Here is a 25,589-nt window from a genome sequence, read left to right as displayed (position 1 = left end):
TATAACCCACCTTCACTCAGTAACTTAAAGCAGATTAATATGAAGCATACTAAACTACTACCCTGTCTGGGTGCACCAGGTAGCTTTCCTGCCCAATATATTATAAATATCTTCCTCTCACTCCAAGAGTGGGAAAGATTATGAGATTTGGTATGTATTTTTTTGATCACTTGCTTCATTTATAAAATTGGAATAATGGTCTCATTAGTTATAAATTTACTTAATATTTGCACATATTTGAATAGGTCTATATTTTTGAATATATCTTGAATACATTCATATTTTTAATACATATCTTGAATATGGTTTTTTTTCCCCCGAATGTAACTGCCCTAGTTCAAGTTCTTATCAATTCTTACCTGAATTTACAACCTCTCTAGTGTTCTTTGGCTTCTTCACAATGTAACCAAAAGAAGCTTTCTTAAATACAAATTCAATGAACTCACTCCCTTGCAAACATTTTGATGATCATCCGTGCTCCTAGGATAATGTCTTTAACCGGCTTAGTAGAACCTGCAGGATCTGACTCGTTTATTAGTCTCATCTGGAAGACTTTTCTAAAGATTAGCGTGGATATATATCAATGACTACAGTATGTTATGTCCTGGGCAGAAAATAAGTAAGACTCCTTCATCTCTTAATTGAATCCCTTTTTGTACACAAAGTGACAATGAGACCTGCTGGGCATGAGCGACACGCCATAATTCACAGAGCTAGTTAATGACAGAGCTGGAATATTTGAGCACATTTACTTCGAATCAAAGGCAATTAGAATTCAGAAACACCCTGGTTAAAATTACCTTGCCCCTTTTTTGATTTCTCAGCCCAGGGAAGGAAGGGTAGATCTACAAATAGAGATATATACAGTATATATACGTTTTGCTTTCCCTATCTGCATCCCAAAACAGTAACTTGTTTACTTCCTCTGAGTGGATGTTTCGTATTTGTTTTATTGGTTTGTTATGTGATCATTTTTCTCCTTCTTCAAAATAACATAATCACAGCCAAACCACAGTGAGCAAACAAGACCATTAGCAGCTCTGCGAGTCACTGAACTAGAAGTAATTCCTGCTTCTCCCCGACAACGCCCAGTACGGAGCTTGAGCCAGCCTCAGCGTTGCAGAACTGCCCCACGTTTTAAAGGAACAGGGAAGCCTGATTGGTTTCTTTAGATAAATGGTCTCAGTTCAGATTCACCTTTTGATTCCTCTTTAAAATCAAGCGCCAGATTAAAGGGATTAATTACATAATATGTACTGCCGCAACTAATTTATTCCCCCTTCAAAATGGTGAAGTAGGGAGGGCAGGGAAGATGTACTTGGGTGCCTTTTAACATGGGAATCAGAAAAACCGGTTTTAACCATTTTTACAAACATATTTGAATTTATAAGTATATAGAAGAATAGGTGTTAGGAAGGAAATTGGCATTATTTGTATGAATCTGGGTCTTAATAGTTTGCTAATTTTTCTATCAGTGCTAACAGTAGCCAGACTTCTAAATGGCCCTCAACAACCCCCTCCTCCTGTAACTCCTCCCACATTGTGCGGGGTTGGTCTATGTGACCAGCCCAATATGGCAGAAGTAATGATATGTCTCTTCTGAGATTAGGCTATAGAAGACATTAGAGCCTCAGTCTTGCAGTCGCTCTCTCTCTTTGATCATTCACTTTGGAGGAAACCATTTGCCACACTGTGAGCAGTCCTATGGGGAAGACCACGTGGTGAGGAACTGGAGCGTCCTGACAATAGCCACCTGAGGGAGCTTAGAGCAGATCCTCAGACAGAACCACCGGGGAAACTATCCCTGGATTTCTGATCTTTGGAAACTGTGAGAGGGACTTTAAGCTTCTAAACTTCAGGGTAATTTGTTATGCAGCAATAGACAATAACTGCATAGAACTAGTTGCTTACAAAAATATACATTCTTTGCTCATTACAGTTGTGCTTATTTCACAGAATACTATTGTAGAGAAAAAGAACTAATCTTTTCTGCTTGCCTATTTATCAATAATAACTAAATCATGCTCTCAGCTCTTTCTCTCTGATTACAAGGCATTATACAGATGCATAAAGAATATTCTTAAAGTGAAGTTCACACAAGTTACCTCTTTTTGGGAAATTCTGACCTTTTCTTTCTTTACTGCTTGGTTGCATGTCATCCTACATGGATGTTGTGAATATATGTGTAAAATCTTCCTTTAGAGATTTGATCATTATTCATTTACATTTTGCAAGCAGTTTTGCTTGCTTATTTTTTAAAGTATCTTTCAAATTTTGATTATTCAAAACATGCTTGCTCATAAAAGTCAACTCTAACTTAGGAAAGGAAAGGGAAGTAGATTAAGACATAACCTAGCAAAACAAATATCTAAATTTAAATTACTCCACTGTGGGAATAAAGAAAGAACCTCTTTTATTTCATTTGTTACTGAAGATGAAGTAATGGATCACTTTTGTGATGTAAGACCCAATCTTCAGTGTGTTGGTAATAAATTCTGAGTCTTCTGATGTCTCCCTTTGGCAGAATTGGGCTGGCTGTTTTACTCTTCACATACAATTTTTAAAAGTTTGGCCCAATACCCAGGCTAAAGGAGCCCTCTGAAAAACTAGATAGAAGGTGACAGAGGACAATCTGACTTTTGGCGATGGGTATGCAACATAATTGAACGACAAGATAACCTGGACATGTTATCTTTGAATATATGTATCCTGATTTATTGATGTTGCCCCATTAAAAAAATAAAATTATTAAAAAAAAAAAGAAGCCCTCTGAAAGTAGGCACAACTCTGGATTCACATCATTTTCTGAGGCTTAACCAACGGATGAGACCTCAATACAGGTACCTCCTAAATATTCACACTAGCTACTCTTTGAAAACAGAGAATCATAAAGGGAGTAGAAAACAACCTTGCCATGAGAGCACTTATTCTGAAGGAGTCCTCCCTGGGACGCTGCCACCTTGCTGTGTCTAGGTTTCAATTTGAACACACAGCAGGATCTCTCTATAAGGACTACAGGGTTTAGGGTTTGTCTAGAGAATGATGATGGATTTACCTTCTTTAATTCCAAAGCAGTGACCCCACTCCTTCAGGGTGATGTGCTTATCCTTGTTGGGATCGCATTCATTGAAGAAGCGAGTTATGCAGTGTTCCATGGGCACCAGAGATGCTCGCAAAGGAGCAAGCTCAGAATATGTCAAGACTCTGTAATAAAATACATGGCAGCCTATTAACTGAGTAACTTGTGTGTGAAAGTTAACTCTTAGAATTATCAAGGGCAATTTTTTTTTTCTACAAGGTTGCTGGGTATGCCCAATAAATAGTACAATCATGAAGAGCTGCAAATGAAATAAACTATTTATGGGTAAGATAGATAGCTTTTGGGGTATTAATTCACAAGTTTTTTTTCTTCACTGGTAACTATCTTCCCTCCACCCTACATTTATAGGGGTGCTCCTCAGCCATCATGTTTGTACAATTTGACTGTTCCAGAGATAGGCACTTGACCCAAATTGGGCCAATCAGATTGCCTTGGGACTTCAGGATCTAGACTGAGAAAGAGAAGAACCTCTGTGGTGGGCTGGACCCGAACCTGTGAACTTGGGAGCTAGGGTGTGGCCATAATCTGTTCTTTTCTTTCTTTTTTTCTTTTCCAAGTGAGAGGAGGGGAGATAGACAAACTCCCGCATATACCTCAACTGGATCCACCTGGCAACCCCCCTCTGGGGCCACTGTTCTGCCCATTGGGGCACTTGCAACCAAGCTATTTTTAGCACCTGAGATGGAGGCTCCACAGAGCCATCCTCAGTGCTCAACCTGATGTGCTTGAACCAGTCAAGCCATGGCTGCAGGAGGAGAAGAGAGAGAAAGAGAGAGAGAGAGAGAGAGAGAGAGAGAGAGAGAGAAAGGAAGGGCAGAGAAGCAGATAATTGCTTCTTCTGTGTGCCCTGAGTGGGAATGAAACCCAGGACTTCCACAGCTGGGCAGATGATCTATCACTGAGCCAACCGGCCAGGGCCTTAATCTGTTCTTTTCTTTCTTTCTTTTTTCTTTCTGTGAGAGGAGGGGAGGCAGAGATAGACTCCTGCATGCGCCCCAACCGGGATCCACCCAGCAAGCCCACTAGGGGGTAATTCTCTGCCCATCTGAGATGTTGCTCTGTTGCTCAGAAACTGAGCTCCTCTTAGCATCTGAGATGAGGCCATGGAGCTATCCTTAGCACCCAGGCCCAACTCTCTCCAATCAAGCCATAGTTGCAGGAGGGGAAGAGAGAGAGAGTGGGAGAAGGAGAAAGAGAGAAGGGGCAAAGGGAAGAGTGAAGAAACAGATCGTCACTTTTCCTGTGTGCCCTGACCAGAAATCAAACCCAGGACTTCCACACACTGGGCCAACACTCTACCACTGAGCCAACTGGCCAGGACCAATCTGTTATTTTCAAAGCAGCTTTTTGTGTAGACAGTTAACTTCATTTGTTTGGCATTTCAGTGTTTTAGACTGAACCCAAGAAATGTCCTAAAATGGTTTAGAATTCTCTTTGTAAAGAAAATTAGACATTATATCAAGGAGATGACCTAGTCATAGGAAAGTAAGAGTTTTTACCTGTCCACAGGATGTTGGTCAAGTTCACTAAACTGCCAGTGTACAGGATACACATACATGTGATAGTTTTTCTTAAAGTCCCTCAAGAGAAGGTCGATGGAATGGTCCCCAGCCAAGAGTCTTTTTTCATCCAGGTAAATTTTTTTGACCTGGGTTTAGGAAGGGAGAAGATAGATCATCAGAGAATCAGAGAAGTGTAATCAAATTATCACTTACTAAACCTTAACATGAGTAACAATAACATGACAGAGGAAAACAAGCCCAGGCCTTTGTATGAGAGTAAATGAAATGCCTTCTAATCAACGCCATACTCTTTCTTCATTCTACACAGAATAATAGCTAACATTTAAAAAACTTAGTTTTAAAACAAACAAACAAAAAAACTTAGTTTTCAGAAGAATAGTCTTTTTTGATTTTTCTTTTAATTAAGTAATATTTATGACATTTTTAAAAACAATGAGAGGTTTTAATGAAAAGGGCTAAACTGACTTCAGCAAAATTGTTGGTTAGTAAGTGACCAGCCCTGCTCTTCCCTGTTGGCATACTCCATCCTTACTCCTCAGTGAATTCCACCCACTGCCTGCTCAGTTTCAGTTCAACCTTCGTGTGATACTGTTTGGTCATCCTCATGAAAATTTCTGTTTAGTTTCTAATGCTCTCAAGGCTCTCTGTGATGATGTATTAAAACAAGGGGATAGAAATTATTTGGGGGCAATGTGTGTAATACTCTTAGCTGGTGACATTACTCATCATTTCACCGCATAATTAATTGGAAGCAATCAGAACAGAACCTTTACCCAGTCTCATGAGTGCATCTACCAACTTCTTATTACTATGCATGAACTTCCTTGCTGTTGATCTAAGCCCATCCCTCACTGATGCTCAGGACCTCATCCCTTCTCATCTACTCAAGAATACCCTATGACAGTTGTGCATCTTTCTTTCTATACTGGGTTATTCCCAGAAACACACAAATATCCTCCACCATGTCCCACAGGGAGACTGAACTCTAACTCACATTCCCCTCCAGCTTCCACCCTATTTCACCTTTCCCCTTTATAGCAAAACGTCTTGAAAATATTGTTTGTACTTAATGATTCAATATCCTTCCTTTTATTCTATTTTAAACTCTTTCCAATCAAGCTTGTCTTCTCTCTATTCTGTGTTAACAGCTCTTGTCAAGGTCAACTATGATTGCCACATGCCAGATCAGTGGCCAACTCTTAGTCCTCATCTTAGAACCTGTAAACAGCATTTGACACAGTTTATACACACCCTCCCTATTGTTTTATTTTTTCTTTATAGTACACTTCATCCTGACATATTTTATACATATATTTATATATTTCCATGTATGTTCATATATACGTATATTAATATATACATATACATATATTTAATTACACACATATATACTTATTAGTTAAGAGTCTGTTTTTTTGCCTAGAATATAAGCTCATGAAAGCAGAGAGTTTTGTTTTATTGATTGCCTTATCTCCAGCGCATAAATCAATTTCAGGCACCTAGGGTGCACTCAATAATTATGCGATGAACAACATTTTCTTGGGAACTTCTGTAATAATATTTTGCACATTTTAATCTTCATATATTACTGACATTGTGAGTAATAAATTCTCGTATATCATAACTTTATGTCTGGCCTATGAGGGAAAAAAACCTCATTTAGATTTAAATAATATGTCCGGGCCTTAACCGAGGTTTAGTTTGTTTACCCAGGCGTTTGTTCTAGGTATGAGTTGAAGAGCCCTTGTTTAGGCTACTGCCCTTTGTGTAGGAATGATGTGGTTTGGTCGTGTCCCATACCTTGTGGCATGAATGGTGACCACTACTATTCAGTTAATACGTATGTGCTAACCAGGCATGGGGAGGCAAAGTGGGCTTTTGCTATATACTCAGTGGGAGGTAGAAACCCCACCACGTCCCTGACACCTTTTTCCTCAGGCCCTGTAGACAGACACTTAGGGAGCTGACCTGTGGATAACTTACTTTATTTCTCTGCTTCTCATTTAAATATCCAGCGTGTTCAGGGTTAGGCTCATAAAGTTGCATGAGGATATTCTTGAGCCAGTCTCTCATTCTTAGAGGAAACTGAGTCACTTCAAAGTCCGTACAAACAGGAATAGCTATTTCAAGCAGAAAGTAAAACAATGTTAACCTTTGTGTCTTACTCCTGTCCTATGGCGAGTCCTTATTATAGGAAGTGTGGTGACTAACAGCATCCTCACTGCCCAGTCATCACAGCAGTGGCCCTTAACCCTGGCCACACAACAATTTCCCTGGGTGGTTAAAAAACATATCAGATGCCAGCTTCCATTCAGAAGAATTCTGATTTGATAGCTCTGGGGTGGAGCTTGGGCATGAGGATGTTTCAAAAGCTCAAAAGTGATTTTCATGGCAGCCAGGGTTGGGAACCATGTCTTTCGAACCAGAGCTGGGATGTAGAGGCAGAGGACACAAGAGTTATTTATTAGGGGAAAAGATAAAAAGGTTGAAGGTAGCTTATACTGTGGTCACAATGTAATACTTTTAGATCTTAGTGGCTTAAAGGAACAAAAGTTTGTTTTTCAGTTCTATTGATATATAATTGACATACAACACTCTAAATTTAAGGTGTACAGCATAACACAACACACAAATATTGTGAAATGATTACCACAATAATTTTAGTTAATGTTCATTACCTCATATACTTACAAAAATTTTTTTTACTTGTGATGAGAACTTTCATGATCTAGTCTCTTAGCGAGTCTCGAATATAACTATACAGTCATCATGCTGTACATGACATCAAATGCTTATTTCTTGATCCTGCTACAAGCCCAGTACAAGTGGGCTGGCGGGTTCTCGCTCACTGCAGTCTCTCTGAGGCTCAGTACGATGGAGACTCCACCATCGCAACACAAGGGAAAAGGAGTGTGGAGAACCATCCACCGGTTCTGAAACACTGTTATTCAGAACTCACAGGGATGATTTTTGCTCAGATTTCCTTGGACAAAGTAAACCATATGGTCACATCTAAAATCAAGGAGGTTGAAAAGTTTAATCCTCTCGTGGGTTGGAAAGAAGAGGAGCACCGGAAATATGAGTGAGCACTGCTAATGTGGAGAATCACTTAGCAGGGAGGGGATCCAGAGACAGTTGAGAATATCCTGAGAAAGGAAGACGATTTTTTTAAACAAAGCTTCTAGAAGAATATGTTGTCATAAAACTTCTTGGCAGAAGCTTATCTTGACTAGGGAAAAGGACAAATAAATTAGCAAAATTCCAATAATTCATCTCAATTATGAAGTGGATAATATTAGATAGTGGTTTTGAACCCTGGCTGCACATTAGAATTGTCTAGGTTACTTTTAAAAACAAATGAAAAAACAATGCCAGGGTTCCAACCTAGTTCAATAAAATTGAAATCTCTTATAGTTAAAGCTTGGTCATTTTTCTTCTTATTTTTTCTTAAGTCTGCTCAGTTGTTTTTAACATGCAGCCTGGGTGCAGAACTATCATATATTAACTTGCTCTTGTTTGGAATGTATGAGTACAGATAAGTGTATTATTCAGATATGCACAGATTTACCACAAACCCTCCCAGCATTGGTGATTGGCAGTAGTGATGAAACCTTACATTTGCAGGGTCCAAAATAATCCAGCTGCAGTTGGTGCCCCTTTTTGGTCCCCTCCAGTCTGCACTTGGTAGCAAACAGATGACAAGAGCTGGCATAGGTCTCATTGTCAGTGCCACAAACCTAGGAAAGACAAGCATGAGATTAGGCTCATGTTTCTGAATGTTCATCAGGAAAATACTCTGCTTCTTACTGCCTGTCTGGTAAAACTGTGCTGTGCCACACATGTGGTCAGGTGAGGCTATTACAATTATATTAACAATCCCATTTGGCACACACACAAAATCATCTAAGCTGTACCAGTGGTGATGACAATTTAGCTTTAGAGAGGCTCAGTAGAATGAAAGCTGAAGATGTTCCAAGGATAGAATGAATTTTGAAATGATTTCTATAGATCAGTTCCATCATTACCTTTTTAGGGCACAAGTGGAATTCTTTGATTTTGTTGGCATATGTTCCTATTTAATATTAATGCAAATATTGAATGACAACCTGGGCTTTTACCTAATTGTTTTTTTAACAAAAATTTCAATTGCTATTTTCAATTAAATCACTACTTATTGCACCTTAGAGGCCAGTTTGTAGAATACTTACTTGGTCAAGAAGTTTTGTGGGAGGACAAGTCATTGGATCTTGACAAACACAGTGGGGTTTTCCCTGTTGGTCAGCCTTACACATGTGTCCTCTTTTACACTGGAAGTTCATGCAAGAATCTAAGAGAAAAGTTTGGACAGGAAAAGTTAAATTGAATATGTAAACTCAAATTCATCCAGACCATTAGTTCCATTTCCATTAATAGGAGAAAACTGGGAAAACAGCAGAAACCATTGTAATGTTAGTTCTCAGGTGGCGCCCTCTGGCATCAGACTATTTAATACAATAGTCTAGATTTGCTGTGCACTTTGGATCAGAGATTTAGAATGAACAAACAGCTCTTCGTGGCCTGCCTGCACTGGTCACAGTCTGAAGTCTATAGTGCAGTTTCGTACAAGTTGTTCAGAGGTTAAATAAGCCATGAGAATTTTGTTGTATTGAAATTAAAAATATTTGTGATTAGGAATTAGATATTAATTAAACATGAGATGTAAATTGACTAGTAAGTTATGGGTTTAAGAATCAAGAAGTTAGAATAACTTATTCTCAGAAGCAAAAGGATTTAGATATAAAAAATTCTAGTTTTCACAGTAATATTTATTGCAACAGGACTTCTCGTTTGTAAACACATTTATTTACTCAAGACCTTCAGGGGATGCCTGAAACCATGGATAGTACTAAACATTTTATATCATGTTTTTTACTCTACATACATACTTATGATAAAGTATAATTTATAAATTAGACACTGTGAAGCACTGTTCAGCTACTATTGACCTATGATGACACATCCAGAGGAAGATCATTGGTTTTGGGTGATCCCAAACCAGGAGCAGATGATACTGATGGTTGGGAAAATTTAATATTTTTGGACTTCCATTGACTGAGGGTAACTGCAAAAAAGCAAAACCACAAATGGGGTGGACTACTGTATATCAAATGTGTGCAAGAGATGGTCTACAGTTTATGAGAGCATTTCCTTGGGGAGAACTGGGGAGAGGAGAATTCTGTGCAGTCACAAATGAAGGGATGGGGGAGGACCAGTTCCATCTCTTCCTTGATAGAGTCCCAAACAGCTTTCTTAGTCCATACTTACCAACATTGTACATTCTCATGTTGTCTTCACTTGAACTTTCATCTTCATTTAGTGAGCTCTCTGCTATTTTGGCCTTTATAATAACAAGAGGAGAAGTTTAAGTCTATTGGAAAGCTGTTACACAATTTATATTTCTACTGTGCAAACCTTCACTGAGCTTTTCTTTAAAAATTTTTTTATTATTGATTTTAGGAAGGGAGGATGAGAGAGAGAGAGAGAGAAAGAGAGAGAAATGTATTGTTTTACTTATTTATGCATTCATTGTTTGATTCTTATATGTGCCCTGACCTGGGATCAAATTTGTGACCTTGACTTATCGGGACAACACTCTAACAACTGAGCTACCTGGCCAGGGCTCGCAGGGCTTTTCACACTCAAATCTTTTCAGATCTCAAAAAGAGACACCACAGAGGTAGAGCATCGGCCCAGCATGTGGAAGTTCTGGGTTTGATTTCCAGCCAGGGCACAAAGGAGAAGTGATCATCTGCTTCTCTACCTCTTCCTCTCCCCCTTCTCTCTCTCTTTTTTCCTTCTGCAGCCGTGGCTTGAATGGCTCGAGCAAGTTGGTCTCAGGTACTGAGGATGGCTCCATGGCCTCACCTCAGGTGCTAAAATAGCTCGTGCTGAGCAATGAAGCAGTGGCTCCAGATGGGCAAAGCATCGCCCCATAGGGGGCTTGCCAGGTGGATCCTGGTCAGGGCACATGTGGAAGTCTGTCTGTCTGCCTCCCTGCCTCTCACTTAATTTAAAAAAAAGGAAAAGAGACACCAGTCACAACTGTGGAAATAAATAGTAATCCTCTGAGAACAGAAGCTATTTCTATCTTCATCAGCTGGATTCAGTGCTGTATCTCTGGGGCTCACTCAATAAAAGTTGGAACTAACATCAGGAGCAAAGTTGAAACTTCCCCTTTAGATTTGGGAAAACACAGTAGAAATGCAATATTATCATGCAATCCTCAGTAATGTTACCTCAGTAATCTTTATGAAGCTACTGGTAAATGTTTCTTACCATAAGAAAACTACTGCCTTAAAATGACAGCAGATTTCTTAGTAATCAAGAATATTATTAATATCGCTTCTCGACCTTTTCGCTAAGATCAAGGGAAGAATATTATTGACCTTCCCCACCAAATGCTGTGTCAAGACCTCCTGGTGGGTGGTTGCCAGGGTTTTGAATGAAAGCTCTAAGTTATTAAACAACCAAATAACAATATGCTTCTCCCTTACTCTCACTCTGCTGTATCCCAATGGTCATTTTGTGCTTGTTTGCTTACTCGAGTTATAGCTGAAGTCTTCCTTTTTAATCTTTATAGCTAAATCAACAAACATTTTTGGATCTCTTCTTATGTTAGAGGTATTTTGCTAGATATTAGTAATTCAGTTTGCTTTGACATGACACCTTCCTCCTTTCAAGGCATTAGGAGCAGCAGTTGTCAGTATCTGTCAGAGTTTACCATTCTAGTTAGTTCTAGGGACTTTCAACTGCCAGTATCTGCCTTTGAGGCTTCAAAACTGACTCAAAGGACGGACTGCAAGTTCTAGGAAATTAACACCCTCTTGGTTTCTCAGCCTGTCTTAAAGTGCCAGCTCTCACTCTCCAAATGGGACAATTGAGGGGACTGTGCTTTCTATGGCTTTCACCAGGTACCTTTGATTAGTTTCCTTAACCTCCTTCTATGTCTTCTCCACTTCTCGTTGTCCCCTGAACTAAAATAATAACAACAACAAAACTGCACTAAAACTCAGGGTCTGCTTCTAGGAGAACCCAAATAAAGCATTCATTTTTAGCCTGACAATGAAGATGTGGAGGAAAAGAAATAGCTGTAATATATTTCATAATGTACTGATAAAGATAAGCATGGGAGACTGGAAGAGCACAGAGAAAGGTCATGGCTATTTCTTGATAAAGCCAGCTGCTTTATCAGACTAACATCACTGTAAATAACCTTACCCCTTGGGATTCTTCAGGTTCACTGGGATCTACATTCTCATTCTCATGTGCTCTTTCTCTTTGCTCCTCATATTCGATGTGATAGTAATTAGAACTAGCTTTTTCAGCCTCCTGGAAGGCCTCGCTTGGGATAAAGTCTTCATCACTTGCACTGTGCCTGGGGCTGTCATCACCATCATCAGTAGGCTCTATGAGCAAAGCCTCAGAAACAGTCTTTTTCTCTATCTCCTCAGGGTTGCTGATAACTTCAAGGCCAGCTTTTCCTTCCTGACTCTGCCATTCAGTATCTTGATCATGCTTATTGATTTTTGATGCGGCTTCCTCTTCCATTTCTTCACTGGAGTTACCCTCTTCTTGTTCTTGCTGACCTTGCTCAAGTTCATCTTTCTGCATCTTGCTTACTTGAGTTGGTTGATTGGACTTTTTCAAAATATCATCAGATTGGGTACTGTCTTCTTCCTGCTGGCTATTAGAATGCTCCTGGGGAAATTCTCCCTCCCCTTCTTGGTTATCATCATGGGTATTAACTTCACCTGGATCCTTTTCTCCTTCCTCTTCTCCATTGGGAATGTTTGGATCCTGCTCTTGGTTTTCTTTGTCACTTCGGTCTCCACCATGGTTGCTGCTCCCATTCAACTGAGGGTGTGAATCATTTATAGGCTGTTCTTGGTTTTCCTCTGTCTTTATGATGTGTTCTTGCTGGTTAGACTCTACAGTGGAACTAATATCAGGAGCAAGAAAATCAATGTTCTCTGGTAGTTTTTTCTTTTGAGGCTCATTTTTATCTTCTTTCATGTCTAATGTGCCTTCAGTGGGTGTATAGTCCAAATTCTCACTTAAGTCACTTTCATCTTCCTCTTGATCCTGTAATCTTGGCTCTTGACTGTAGCTCTGGCCCTGATCTGCTGACTGGTCATGGTCTTCCTCCTTTGACTTTTGTACTGATGGTTTTTCAGCCTTAAAAGAAAAAAAGTTTATTTTGAAACAAATTTGATAACTTAATATTTATATATATATCACATTTATAATTCATAAGCCAACATTTAATATTTATTATTCTTTTTTTCATATAATAACATGTAAATTTATAATGTCCTTCACATTCTATAGCTACAAGGTTTCCTGGATTTGAACTTTGTGAAATGAAACAATTATATAGCATTTCAGTCCAGGAGTAAAACTCATTAATTGTCACAATTCTTCTAGAGACTGGAGGCAGTTGATATGACCATCTTTAAAAAAATTAAACTGACATAAGAAGGAAGTGATCTCTTTGACCATGCTTTGAAATAGAAAACTTTGGAAAATTTTGAAATTATGTTAGCATAACCATGTGATTTTTACCTTATTGTTGGGTTGGTCTTTTGCAGATACTGTAGTTTCCTTTGCATTTTCTGCATCTTCAACCCTTAAAATGGGCATTGTAGTGGCATCAGGTGTTACTAACATTTCATCCTGTTGGCTGGAACTCAGAGGATCAGCAGTTGGTTGGGAATGATCAGATAGAAACCTTGCATTTGTCTAAAAAAGAAAAAATTGATTTGTGTTTTTACATATGGATGTTAATGTTTAAAAGTTTTAGTTACTCTTTTATTACAATTATTAGTAGTAGCAGTACACTTCAGTTCTAACATCAATTAGAAAATTCCCTTAGAATTTGTAAGGATATAAGCAAATATCTACAATATAATCTTAAGTGAAAACAGAATTCCAATCATATTTAAGAAAAAGTTATGGCCCTGGCCAGTTGGCTCAGTGGTAGAGCATGGGCCAGGCATGTAGAAGTCCCTGGTTCGACTCCCGGTCAGGGCACACAGGAGAAGCTACCATTTGCTTCTACACCCCTACCCCTTCTCTCTCTCTTTCTCTTCCTCCCCTGCAGCCATTGCTTGAATGGTTTGAAGAAGTTGGCTCCAGGTGCTGAGGATGGCCCCATGACTTCATCTCAGATGCTAAAATAGCTCAGTTGCCAAGCAACAAAGCAGCAGTCCCAGATAGGCAGAGCATCACTGGGTAGGAGGCTTGCTGGGAGGATGCTGGTCCGGGTGCATGCGAGTGTCTGTCTCTGCCTCCCTGCCTCTCACTTAACTTAAAAAAAAAGTTATATATGCGGAGACTGGGTGAAAATAGAGCAAAAATTATTTCAATAATATTGACCTTTGAGTTTTGGTATTATTTCTGTGTTTTCTAAATTTTTACAAAGTGTTCACACTTTATAATTTTGAAAAATATTGCTTAGCAGAAGTTGAAGTTAAATTAAATTAACCATATGATATAGCTTTGTGTATTTTCCTTAAGGTATAATAGCATTGTATATTTTCTTAGTTAATTACTCACTGATAATTAGCAGAAAGGTTATAAACCTTTTATTCAATATTTGTTTACTTTCTTAACACTATCAGCCCATAGTCATCAAATGATCTTTTAATAAAAACAATTTAATGTCAACTAATTAAAAACCTGTGGACAGGGCACTAAGTCTAGTAAGGAAGAGCAACTATGACATATTATTTTCCCCAGAGAGATGGCTCTATCTATTTCTTTCAAGATTGGAAGCATAATGGAGAAGTTGAGATAAGACATCTCCCTTTAAATCTTGACTCTCTTATTTACCATCTATCGGTGGTTTTGTTCTATCTCTCCTGTCTTCTTTCAAGGTAAAGTGAGCACAAATATCAAGACAAGGTTATGTACATTAAAATATTTTATACATTTTAGGGAGTTACATAAGTGAAAAATTACCATGGTTAGTAGAAATATCTCGCAGTGGTAATAATATAAAGTGTCTGATATTGTTGACAGGTATTCACAATGGATCTTTATTAAAGAGATGCTGTGTATACTCAGATATTAGAGCCAGATGTAAGCATAAAACTCAGATTCTATTTGGATTGTCTTGTCTTTACTCCATTAGCAGATTCCATAGAGCTGATTGTGTAATATAAATAAAGGCTTGGAATGGAGGATTTATTTTAGATTGGTTTGTTTTCTTGCTCTTCATTATCTTTTCAATTAAGAAGAGTGATAATATTTTTTTAAATTTCCAAAGAAGCCATTTTTAAGAGGGAAAAGGAGAAAGAATGGTGGCTAGGTTGGCAAGTTGCCGGCAAGGGGCATCATGTAAGTCAATGGATGGAGATTTTAGGCTTATTAGTGAACAGCTCTTCCTCCTCAGTTTCCCCTCCTCAAAATGGAAGAAATGCACAAGAATAAAACAGCTTATTTTTTAAAAATGAAATTGTTTTATCATTATGCTCACATCTATAGTTATAACAACATACCCTCTGAAAATCTGCACAAATCTTCTAACTACACAGACTCAATTCACTGACTTTTGGAGAACTCCGGCAGAAGGGGGAAACAATACATGATTTCTTTTTTTTTTAAAGATTTTATTTATTCATTTTAGAGAGAGGAGTGGGGAGGGGGAGAGAGACAGAGAAAGAGAGAGAGGAGGAGGGAAGAGCAGGAAGCATTAACTCCCATATGTGCTTTGACCAGGCAAGCCCAGGGTTTCAAAAACCAGGGACCTCAGCATTTCAGGTCGATGCTTTATCCACTGTGCCACCACAGGTCAGGCATGAAACAATACAAGATTTCTAATAGGTAAATCTATGAGAAAATATTTTAAGCATTTCCTGGGTCTGTGTGATAATAAATTGTCCTAAAAAGGAAATAACTGGAATGTATCTATATGCAGGCATGTCATTCAAGCATTTTGTTCAAAGACACTTTTGATGCCTGTTTATATAGTGGCAACAGCTGTGAGGGCAAAATACATTTTCTGGTGAAGACAGTGGTTCCATGGGAGCTCTTTTCTGTGCTGAACACAATTTATCTCATGTTTTTAATTTCTGAGGACAATGTATAATTTCATATTACTTCAATACGATTCTTAGCAGTGGTCATAAATTCTGTTTCTTAAGAACTTCTTGGTCTGGTGTCATGGCATTCATATTTGCTGACATATCTGTCAACCAGAAGCTATCTAAAAAGCAAGGACAGAATCTTAGATGTAGAGAAGGAGGGAGAGGAGGGACAAAAGATAAATTGCTTTGTCTGTTTAAAGAAACCTCATTCTTCTATTTGGTAAAAAGAAAAAAAATACACAAATCTTTTAGTTTGATTGAAGTTGGATGATATGGATCTTTGGGGGACATTCAAATGATCATCCAACCATGGTGTTATATATATATATAGTCTACCAGAAAGTTCTGTCCATTTTTGGAATAAAACAAAATACAAATTTTTCTTACCGTCAATAAACTTTATTAAATAATATAATTGCCATTATTATTAATGATTTCTTGCCAGCGTGAAGGCAATTTGTATATCCCATTTTTGAAAAATGTTTTATTTTTTGATGCAAAAAATTGAACCAGTGCTTGTTTGATATCTTCTTCATTTTTGAATTTTTTGCCCTTCAAAAAATTTTGTAAAGACAAAAACAAGTGATAGTCGGAGGGTGCTAAGTCCGAGGAATATGGTGGATGCGACAGACATGCTTCTGAAGCATTTCTTCATTGTTGAAATTCGTAAAAATTACAGTGGCGTAAATAAACTTTAGCAGTAGCCATGGGTACACTATCGCTTCACACATAAGACTAACGTGAATCAACTTTGTTTTAGTTAATTTGCTACGTCAGTATGTATACATTAAGTGATAAAAATAGAGAGGCACACATGCGCCAAATAAACATGTGCTTACGTGTCGAAACTTGTTGAGATAGAAACGAACAGAACTTTCCGGTAGACCATATATATAGATCCATATCATCCAACCTCAATCAAACTAAAAGATTTGTGTATTCACGATATCTTGAGGATGCAGATATGTCTCAAATAATTTGATTTGTACAGATGATCTATTGCTGGTATATCTGACCATGAAGAAGAGAATGTTTTAGTCTTGCCTGCTTTCAGCATGTTTGATGAACAAACCCCCAAGGAGAGTTAAGAACTGATTTGTGGTTACCGTACCATTTCCTGCCACTTACCCATTGGTTCATTTTTTTTTTTTTTTATTACAAACTGAGTGTTTCTCATCCAGCATGCATTTAATCTTAAAGAAAATGCTGCTGGAGAGTGTGGATGAGCATACCAAGATTTTTCACACAAATTCCTTAGATTTCTAATGCCTGAGATTATCAATGTGATGAGATTCCATAAGAGAATTTATTTCTTCTTATTCTCTTTGGTATTTGGGCATATTTCCTGGCTAATAAACTGATAACCAACACATTTAACTATATATTTAATGCATCTCATAGAACCTGATAGATTTAAAAATATATTTTTTAAAAAGTACTGGCACCTTATCTCAATTTTTCTAGTTATCTATCCTTTGCTTGGGTAAAAAAGAATATGAATAAAATAAAATAAATAAATAAAGTTTAAAACCACTATGTAAGAACTATTTTTAAATGTAGACTCTTTAAGCTAAATGTCAAGAGGAAGAGATGTAATAACTGAAAAAAGAACATTTACCGGGATTGCAGCTACAGTTCCCACAACACACAGGAAGAGAAGTACAATCTTCATGTTTTCTAGACCTGTGAACCGAGAAGATAATTAGCAGTGATAGGCAAAGTTCCCTTATGAAAAGTTAAAAGATAATCCTAGCAAGTATTGATCTCGATGCTGTCCTTTGTATTTAAAGCTGATGGCTGTCTTTGTGGACTAACATGTCTGAAAAGACAGATTAATAACAGTTTTTACCCAGTTGTGTACTTGTGAGAAGGACTCCTGAATTTTTGGTCCAGCTGTGTTTGATGGAAGCTGTCTCTGTTTATGACTGTACATCCTTGAATGAAAGTTCTATGCAAAACTTGGGTTTTAAGACTTGTGAGTATTCAGAGTGAAAACAGAAGTTACAAAGCGAAGTAACAGAGTTTATTTATTTGTTTGTTTGTTTGTTTATTTATTTATTTAAGGAATGCCTCTTTGGTGGTGAAGAGACCCATGCATTTAGCCTGACCTCTGTTGGCGCAGCGGATAAAGTGTCAACCTGAAATGCTGAGTTTGCTGGTTCAAAAACCCAGGCTTGCTGGGTCAAGGCATATATGAGAAGCAACTACTATAAGTTGATGGTTCCTGCTTCTCCCTTTCTCTCTCTTCTCTCTCTAAAATCAATAAAATCTTAAAAAAAAAAAACACCTGTACATTCACAGGTCATTTTTAGGCATCTTATAGAGCTTGATAGATTTGAAAGAAATATTTTTTAAAAAAATACCTTACCTCAAGTTTTCTACTTATCTATTCCTTGATTGGGTAAAGAAAAATATGATTAAAATAAAAAAAGAAAGTTTAAAACCACTATATAAATACATTGCACTGACCTCAAGGGACCATCAATGTTCACCGAATTGAGAGGTTTTACACTGGCAATCTCTGAGTTGGTGGTGGCCTGAAAATGGGTTTGGCTTGTTAGGCACTGTGTATTTTAAATTAGCATTTAAAAATCTGAATATTTCATGTAAAAAATTCAGATTTGCATTTTCTCTTGAACTATTGGCCCTCTTAGCAACAGCAGGCTTTCAAGGCGGCAGTTGGCTGGATCTGAGCAGAGACTATTCTGTGTAGGGATGCTGGCGTTTGTACCTGGTCTGTTTCACTTCTGTCATTTCCCTTCCAACTGAATTTAGCTCATTCCAAACAACCTTTTTCAGTTTTATGATGAGACAAATGAGGCTACGAGGCCAAGTAAATTGGCCTCTAGTTGAACTCTGAAAAGGAGTAGGTTGGTCTACATTTTCTTGCACAGTATCCTTAAGCATGGTAATCTGAACTCTGACTGAGATGAGGGATATCATTTTTAGTCTTTAATAGAGATTTTTCTACCTCTGAAACTCACAGAAAGAGTAAATTAACTCTTTAAACTTACTTTTACAATCATAGTTTTATATATAAATGCATCCACAGAGCTTTAAATGACACTTTGAGATTTATAAAAGAGAGTGCTCTTTTCTACTAGTTACCTCAATATATATATATTTGTGACAGCAACAGAGACAGAGAGAGGGACAGATAGGGATAGACAGGCAGGAAGGGAAAGAGATGAAAAATATCAAATCTTCATTGTGGCATTTTAGTTGTTCATTGATTGCTTTCTCATATGTGCCTTGACTGGGGGGCTACAGCAGAGCAAGTGACCCCTTGCTCAAGCCAGTGATCTTGGGCTCATGTCTATGATCCCATGCCCAAGCTAGCAACCTCAGAGTTTTGAACCTGGATCCTCTGCATCCAGGTCTGATGCTGTATCCACTGTGCCACCACCTGGTCTGGTTCGATATTTCTAACTAACATGATTGAGTGGATATTTAAAAAAATATGTTATAAATTATTTTACTGATTTAATACTGTAACCACTATCACTTCACACCACACACACACACACACACACACACACACATCTTACATGCATGCCCACACGTGTACACACAAATTCTTCTCTTCTTCCTTCCCCTCCCCTTTCTAAATTAATTGTATCACAAATCTTATTTAAATCATTATTTAACATTTATGACAATGAACATTCACTACACCTGGCAATTTTCTATGTTGAATTATACTTAAATTTCTTTTCTTGAACAGTATTTTGATTTTGCCTGGACCTAGAAATTGCTTCTCTTTTTAATGTACTTCTCCATGTACCCACCACTTCCTCAATTTTCCATACAAGAATTAAAATTTTCTTTTAATATGACAACAACAGAAATCATAAGAAAAGCACAACAGTAAACCCGCAAAGAAATCTCTGGGTTCTATTTCTCCTTCGGAGACGTTCCTCGCAGAGTATCAGTTCTCCTGCTCCATTTGACTGCTTTTCTCCTGAAATCTCTAATCACCCCACACTGGAAATCCCCTTTTCTCATTTTTTATTTCAGTTCTTGCTTCCAGGGTCATATATATGTGTGTGTGTGTTTTTCCTCATTTTCATAGAGCATATTCTCCTGAAGCTTCCCAAGAAACAGTCATAGAGGAGACAAAAGTTTTGAGACATTATCAGAAAAGCATCCACATTTTTTCTTCCCTTGATGTTTGGTTGGATACAGAATTTTAATTTGGAATTATTTTTTTTTTCTCTAAATTTTAAAGCATGTTTCATTTTCTTTTAGAGTTCAGCATTGTTAGTAAGAACTCCAATATCAGTTTCCCTTAATTATTTGTAATGAGAATTATTTTTTTCCTTTCTTTCTGAAAGATTTTTAAGTTTTACTGTTTACCCCAGTGCTCTGAATATTACAATCTCTGCCTTAGTTTGGATCGTTTTAATTTATTTTAGTCACTCATTAAGTCCTTCAAATTTGAAAATTTTTATATTTCAGCTCTGGGAAATTTTTACTTGTTAGTTCTTCAATAATTTTTGCCTTTCTATTTTTGAAAACTTTTTTTTCTTTCTGAAGTTTACATTAGTTAAATGTCAGAATTCTTAGATTGAGTCTCTAATTTACTTGCTATTTTTGCTCCTCTTTTCCATCTTGTTTCTATTATTGTGGGAAACTTCCTCAATTATATCTTTCCTTTACTCTATTGATTTCTTGAACATTTTGCTCATATGCTTCTAATTTCTTATTTCCCTATACTCCCCTTTTTATTGTTTTCTCTTATTTTTCCATTAGTATATTAATACTTTTCTATTTTGGAAGACATTAGTCAAACATTTTGAAAAAATTTTTAGTGCTCTACATTTTCTGTTTCCATATTGTCACTCTTTTTTTCTGGTTTGTTTGTTTTGGTCTTCGTTTTTCATGTTGAAAGCTTTTCTCAAATGTCTAATATCTTTGATTGTCCAGTAATATTTAGTAGTGAGTCACTAAAAAGCCAATTAGAAGGTTTATGGACAGACTAGTCACCTAGGAGAGCTTTCATGGAGAGGCTGAGGCAAGAACTTAATAGTTTTGATTAGATACACTACATGTCATTGTCAGATTTTTCTCTTGGGGAGATATTTTTTTCTAGAGAGGATCTTCATATCTCCTATCTTGGGGAGGTAGGTAAAGCCTGGTTGTTAGCATTCTGTGATGAACGCGTGAAGGAACTAGAGACCTCTCATTGCAGAAACTGAGTCTCACTTAGTTCCCCAGGTTTCTGGGCGGCACCACATGTCACACTCCACTGTGCTTACCTGTCCAGGGCCAGAGAATAACCTCCTCCCTGTTTTGGGTGAAATGGGCATAAGTCTCCTATCTGTGCAGGCATAAGGAAGGACCTCATGTTTGTTTACCTGATAGGCTTTCATTCAATCCTCCTGACTTCAACCTCTACCCTCACCTTGTCTTCCAAATTACCTGGTGCACCCTTTTCTGGAAACTTTCCCCGATTCTGCAATGCGAAATGGCTTCTTTGTCTATGAACTTTTCTCTGAAAACCTTTAAGCTTAAGCTTTTTCTCTTTCTCCAGCTGTTTTCTATCTTCTAAAAATTTGCTGATATCTTTTATCTTTGATTTCTCTTTTTTTGTCATTGTGAGGTTTATTAAATTTTTTCTTTTCTTATAATTACACTGGAATTTTAGCAGGGAGTGAAAAATATATGCATATGTTTTGTCTATCCCATTCAATCAACAGAGATTTTCATTTCTTCATTGATTTATATTTTACTTTTTTAAGATGTTATAAGAATTACTATGGGTATTTGGTTCTAATTTTATTAGAAAATAAAGTTTTTATTGACGAAAGGGAGGCTACATTGTTTCTTATCATGTTCAAAACAAATAAGAACTCATTCTCACCTATCTCACTCTCTGAACCTCAAAGGTAGGCCACCTGCACTATGGAAGAGTGCTTTGGGAGGATGGAGAGTAAAGCTGCACATAGAAGGTGATTTGGGGTGGAGCGTAGGGGAAAACTTTATAACCTTAAATAACTAATCTATTCCAGTTTTAATAAAAATAACTAGTACTTTGCTTGGAGATTTAAATTTAATTTGTCTCAGGAACCCCTCTGAAAATAACTATTCACAAGTTAAATAGAAATTCAGAGTACTAACATTAAAATGTGTGTTACATTTATTATAAACTTTAGATAAGCATTATTTAGAACTAGTAGTGGTGTGTATAACAAACACTGCACATTTATATTATCAAATTGCCTTGGGTTTGCCAAGCATATTTATAAATGGGATATTATCTTATTTGATCACTGCAACAACTCCATTGATGTCTCAGATGAACAGGCCTAGAAAGGCTGTAGCAAGACTTGCTCAAGGTCAAAGAACTATTAAGAAGGGGAACTGGAAAAAAACCCAGTTTTCTTGGCTCCTATTCTGGAACTTTTCCAGCTTTCTTGCAAATAAAGATCTTCATTTACCTCATACACAAAGATGTTGGGAAGGAGCAACAAACAAACACCCCAAAACCAGTAGTGGAAGAAATTCAGAATTAATGTTGAGTTTTTAAATAAGGAGTTCCAAACATTTTAAAGTTTAAGGTTTTGCATATGTGGCAAATAAACATTTTTTGTGTGTGTTGAGGAAAAAAAGGCTGATTATAAAAGATTGGTTGGATTATTTGATATCAAAAGTGCCTTTCAATAATGCTTTTTATAGTCTAAATAAGACAAAACCAGAGAAATTAAGTTTTGCTTGAATAAAAAACATGTTTAAGTAAAAACTTGTAGCATGTGACAAATGCTTTCTCAGACAGTTGTGAAGGACAGACCGGTAGAAAGATGCAATTGGAGGAAATGGTAATATTAAAGAGAAAGGTTGTTAGAGTGTTACATTTGGGCTGGCTCTGGTCTTGGAAATGGAAAAGAGAAGAACAGATCCAGTGTGTACTGGCTGGTGAGAGTCAACTGTTCAATTTCCAGGAATTCTGTAAGCTGATTATTAAATAAAGTCATTATTAAAAATTAAATTATTATACACATGTACTTCAATTAATTATATTAAAACCAAGGAAATATATACTCAAAACTCATTACTTCCTACTAATTTTACTACATTTTACTGTTATTTAATCTCTTGGAGTTATTTATGTGTGTTGTATCTGTAGGTGGAAATCCTATATAATGTGTGCTACTGAGCATCTGTTCTCAATTTTATTCCGTGATGTCATGCTAGTTGTTCGAAATTAGCCATGGTGGGAGGATTATACCATGACAATCATCAAATGCTACCCAATCCTTCCCCATCCCTCCCCAATCTGGTTGTTAAACAGTTACCAGCATATTGAGTTGCTGCACACTTGAAGCCTGTGATGTTTTTGTTAACTAATGTCACCCCAATAAACTAAAGGAAATATTTATCAACATACCACTGAATATTTCTGAGACATATATAGAGGCAGAACAGATAAAGTTTAATGACCAATTGGATATTGTGAGAAGAAGAGAAGGAAGAGTCTTAGGTTATCACACTGCTAACTTGGGCAAGTGGGTAAAGGGTGGTATTAATCACTAATATAAGGAATTATAGAAAGATCTGGTTTTAGAAGAAGGGTGATGAATTAGTTTTGGACTTGCTGAACATGAGTAGAGATATACTTGAATAAACGAGTCTGCAGGTAAGCACAGAGTTTGGGGTTAAAGATATAATTTGGGTGCTATTAGCATGGGAAGCTCTGTAATGAGTAAAACAGAGGGAAAGAGCCAGAAGTATGGTGAATGAAGACTTAAGTCCATTAGAGGATGGGAGAAACTGAGGATGTAAAGAATGAGAGAAAGGAGAGTCATATAACAAGAAGAAAGTGTTAAATGTTACAGAGAGTTCAAAGTAAACAAGGCCAGTAAATTATCCATTGCTTTTGGAAATACAGAGTTTACTGGAAAGTTGAGGGAGAGTCGTTTTGGTGCAATAATGTTGGTGGAGGTCAGTCTGTAGTGATTGGGGAATAGACAGACAGTGATGAAGTAAAGACTGTGAGTATAGATTATTCTTTTAAGATGGTTGTCTTTGAAAGAACAAAGAGTAAGGGGAAAGCACGATCACAGGAATGTTTTATTTGTATTAAAAGGTGGTCATCCACCTGACCAGGCGGTGGCACAGTGGATAGAGCGTTAGACTAGGACACAGAAAACTCAAGTTCAAAACCTCGAGGTCTCTGACTTGAGTGCGGGCTCATCTGGCTTGAATATGGGCTCACCCAGGGTCACTGACTTGAAGCCCAAGGTCACTGGCTTGAGAAAGGGGTCACTAGCTCTGCTGTAGTGCCCCTTCCCCTCCCCCTCAAGGTGCATATGAGAAAGCAATCAGTGAACAACTAAGGTGCGGCAACGAAGAATTGATGCTTTTCATCTCTCTCCCTTCCTGTCTGTCTATTCGTTTCTCTGTCAAAAAAAATAATAATAAATAAATAAAGAGATGGTCATCCAAGTATTTTTTTATGCTTAGGGGAAAGCATAAGTAACCCAAATGAGAAGATAAAGGGGAAGAGAGAAAATGTGGTAAGCAGTGATCATCCCAGTAACCCAAAACTCTTGAGCTGCACGTCCTAGACTTTGGCCTTGGCCTTGTGACTTGATTTGGCCAATGGGACATTAGCAAGCATGACACCAGCAGAGGTATGGCAAGTTCTTGCACACCAGGATTTGTCTTCCTGTGGAAAGCATTCACATACTATCAGAAAGCGTGGACTGGAGACTAGCTTGGATCATTGAGTGATAAGATACCATGCAGAGAACCCTGGAGGATGAGAGACCATCTGGGATGGGTCAGCCTTAGCTGAGCTCCCAGTTTGCTGGAACCACTTGAGTAACTCCAGACAAATTTAATAGAAGAAACACCAAGCTGAGTCTAGTACAGACTGCAAAATCATGTGCAAATAAGGGGATTGGCTTTAAGCCATCTAAATTGGGGGTGGATTGTTATGCAGGGATACTTGAAATAGAGGAAAAAAACGAAGTTGCCTGACTCATTGTGTAGCTAATATTGTATAGCAATGAATGACATAGGCTCTTAAACAAGACTTTCTGGGCTCTAATACTTAATTTGCATAATCCTGAGAAAATAATTTAGTTTTTTTTTTTTGAGTCCCTGGTTGTTTACTGCAAGGGTCCCCAAACTTTTTACACAGGGGGCCAGTTCACTGTCCCTCAGACCGTTGGAGGGCCGACTATAAAAAAAAACTATGATCTAATCCCTATGCACACTGCACATATCTTATTTTAAAGTAAAACAAAACAAAAGGGGAACAAATACAATATTTAAAATAAAGAACAAGTAAATTTAAATCAACAAACTGACCAGTATTTCAATGGGAACTATGGGCCTGCTTTTGGCTAATGAGATGGTCAATGTCCGGTTTCATATTTGTCACTGATAGCTGTAACAAGTGATATGACTTGCTTCCGGAGCTGTGATGCGTGTGTCCCGCGTCACTGGAAGTAGTACTGTACGTGAGCAATGCCGCGCTTTGTGGCGCCGCCACATACAGTACTCCAGGAGCACAGGATGCATCCTGTGCTCCTCTCACTGACCACCAATGAAAGAGGTGTCCCTTATGGAAGTGCGGTGGGGGCCGGATAAATGGCCTCAGGGGGCTGCATGCGGCTCACAGGCCGTAGTTTGGGGACCCCTGGTTTACTGTGTCCCAACTTAGAATTTTTTTTAAAGATATCATGTTTATTTATACTTCCATCCAGAAATTGAAAACAAAACTTAAAGATGGAATATAATTATTATTTATAATGATCCAAGAGGAAAACCACCTAAAGTTTTCAATTATAAAGCAGATGCTGTGTTGCATTTTTGAAGATAAGACTTTGTACA

At 37.6% G+C, this 25,589-nt stretch overlaps 1 protein-coding gene across 1 annotated transcript in view; it reads right to left on the bottom strand.

Annotated features, from left to right (window-relative positions):
- SPARCL1 (SPARC like 1) overlaps positions 1–25,589 on the bottom strand; it is a 48,166-nt gene that overhangs the window by 879 nt on the left and 21,698 nt on the right. Inside the window, exons 2-10 of the mRNA XM_066280772.1 lie at positions 17,368–17,432; positions 13,225–13,401; positions 11,881–12,837; positions 9,928–10,000; positions 8,832–8,950; positions 8,240–8,360; positions 6,607–6,743; positions 4,600–4,748; positions 3,056–3,204 (exon numbers count right to left, since the gene is read on the bottom strand). Coding sequence (XP_066136869.1) covers positions 3,056–3,204; positions 4,600–4,748; positions 6,607–6,743; positions 8,240–8,360; positions 8,832–8,950; positions 9,928–10,000; positions 11,881–12,837; positions 13,225–13,401; positions 17,368–17,421 — 1,936 coding nt within the window. The 5' untranslated portion in view covers positions 17,422–17,432. The remainder of the gene's footprint in view (positions 1–3,055; positions 3,205–4,599; positions 4,749–6,606; positions 6,744–8,239; positions 8,361–8,831; positions 8,951–9,927; positions 10,001–11,880; positions 12,838–13,224; positions 13,402–17,367; positions 17,433–25,589) is intronic.

This window comes from Saccopteryx bilineata, chromosome 5, assembly GCF_036850765.1.
Source record: "Saccopteryx bilineata isolate mSacBil1 chromosome 5, mSacBil1_pri_phased_curated, whole genome shotgun sequence".
In the NCBI taxonomy this organism is placed as follows: Eukaryota; Metazoa; Chordata; class Mammalia; order Chiroptera; family Emballonuridae; genus Saccopteryx; species Saccopteryx bilineata.
Note: the sequence above shows the minus strand (reverse complement) of the source record. Positions and strands in the feature narration are given on the sequence as shown.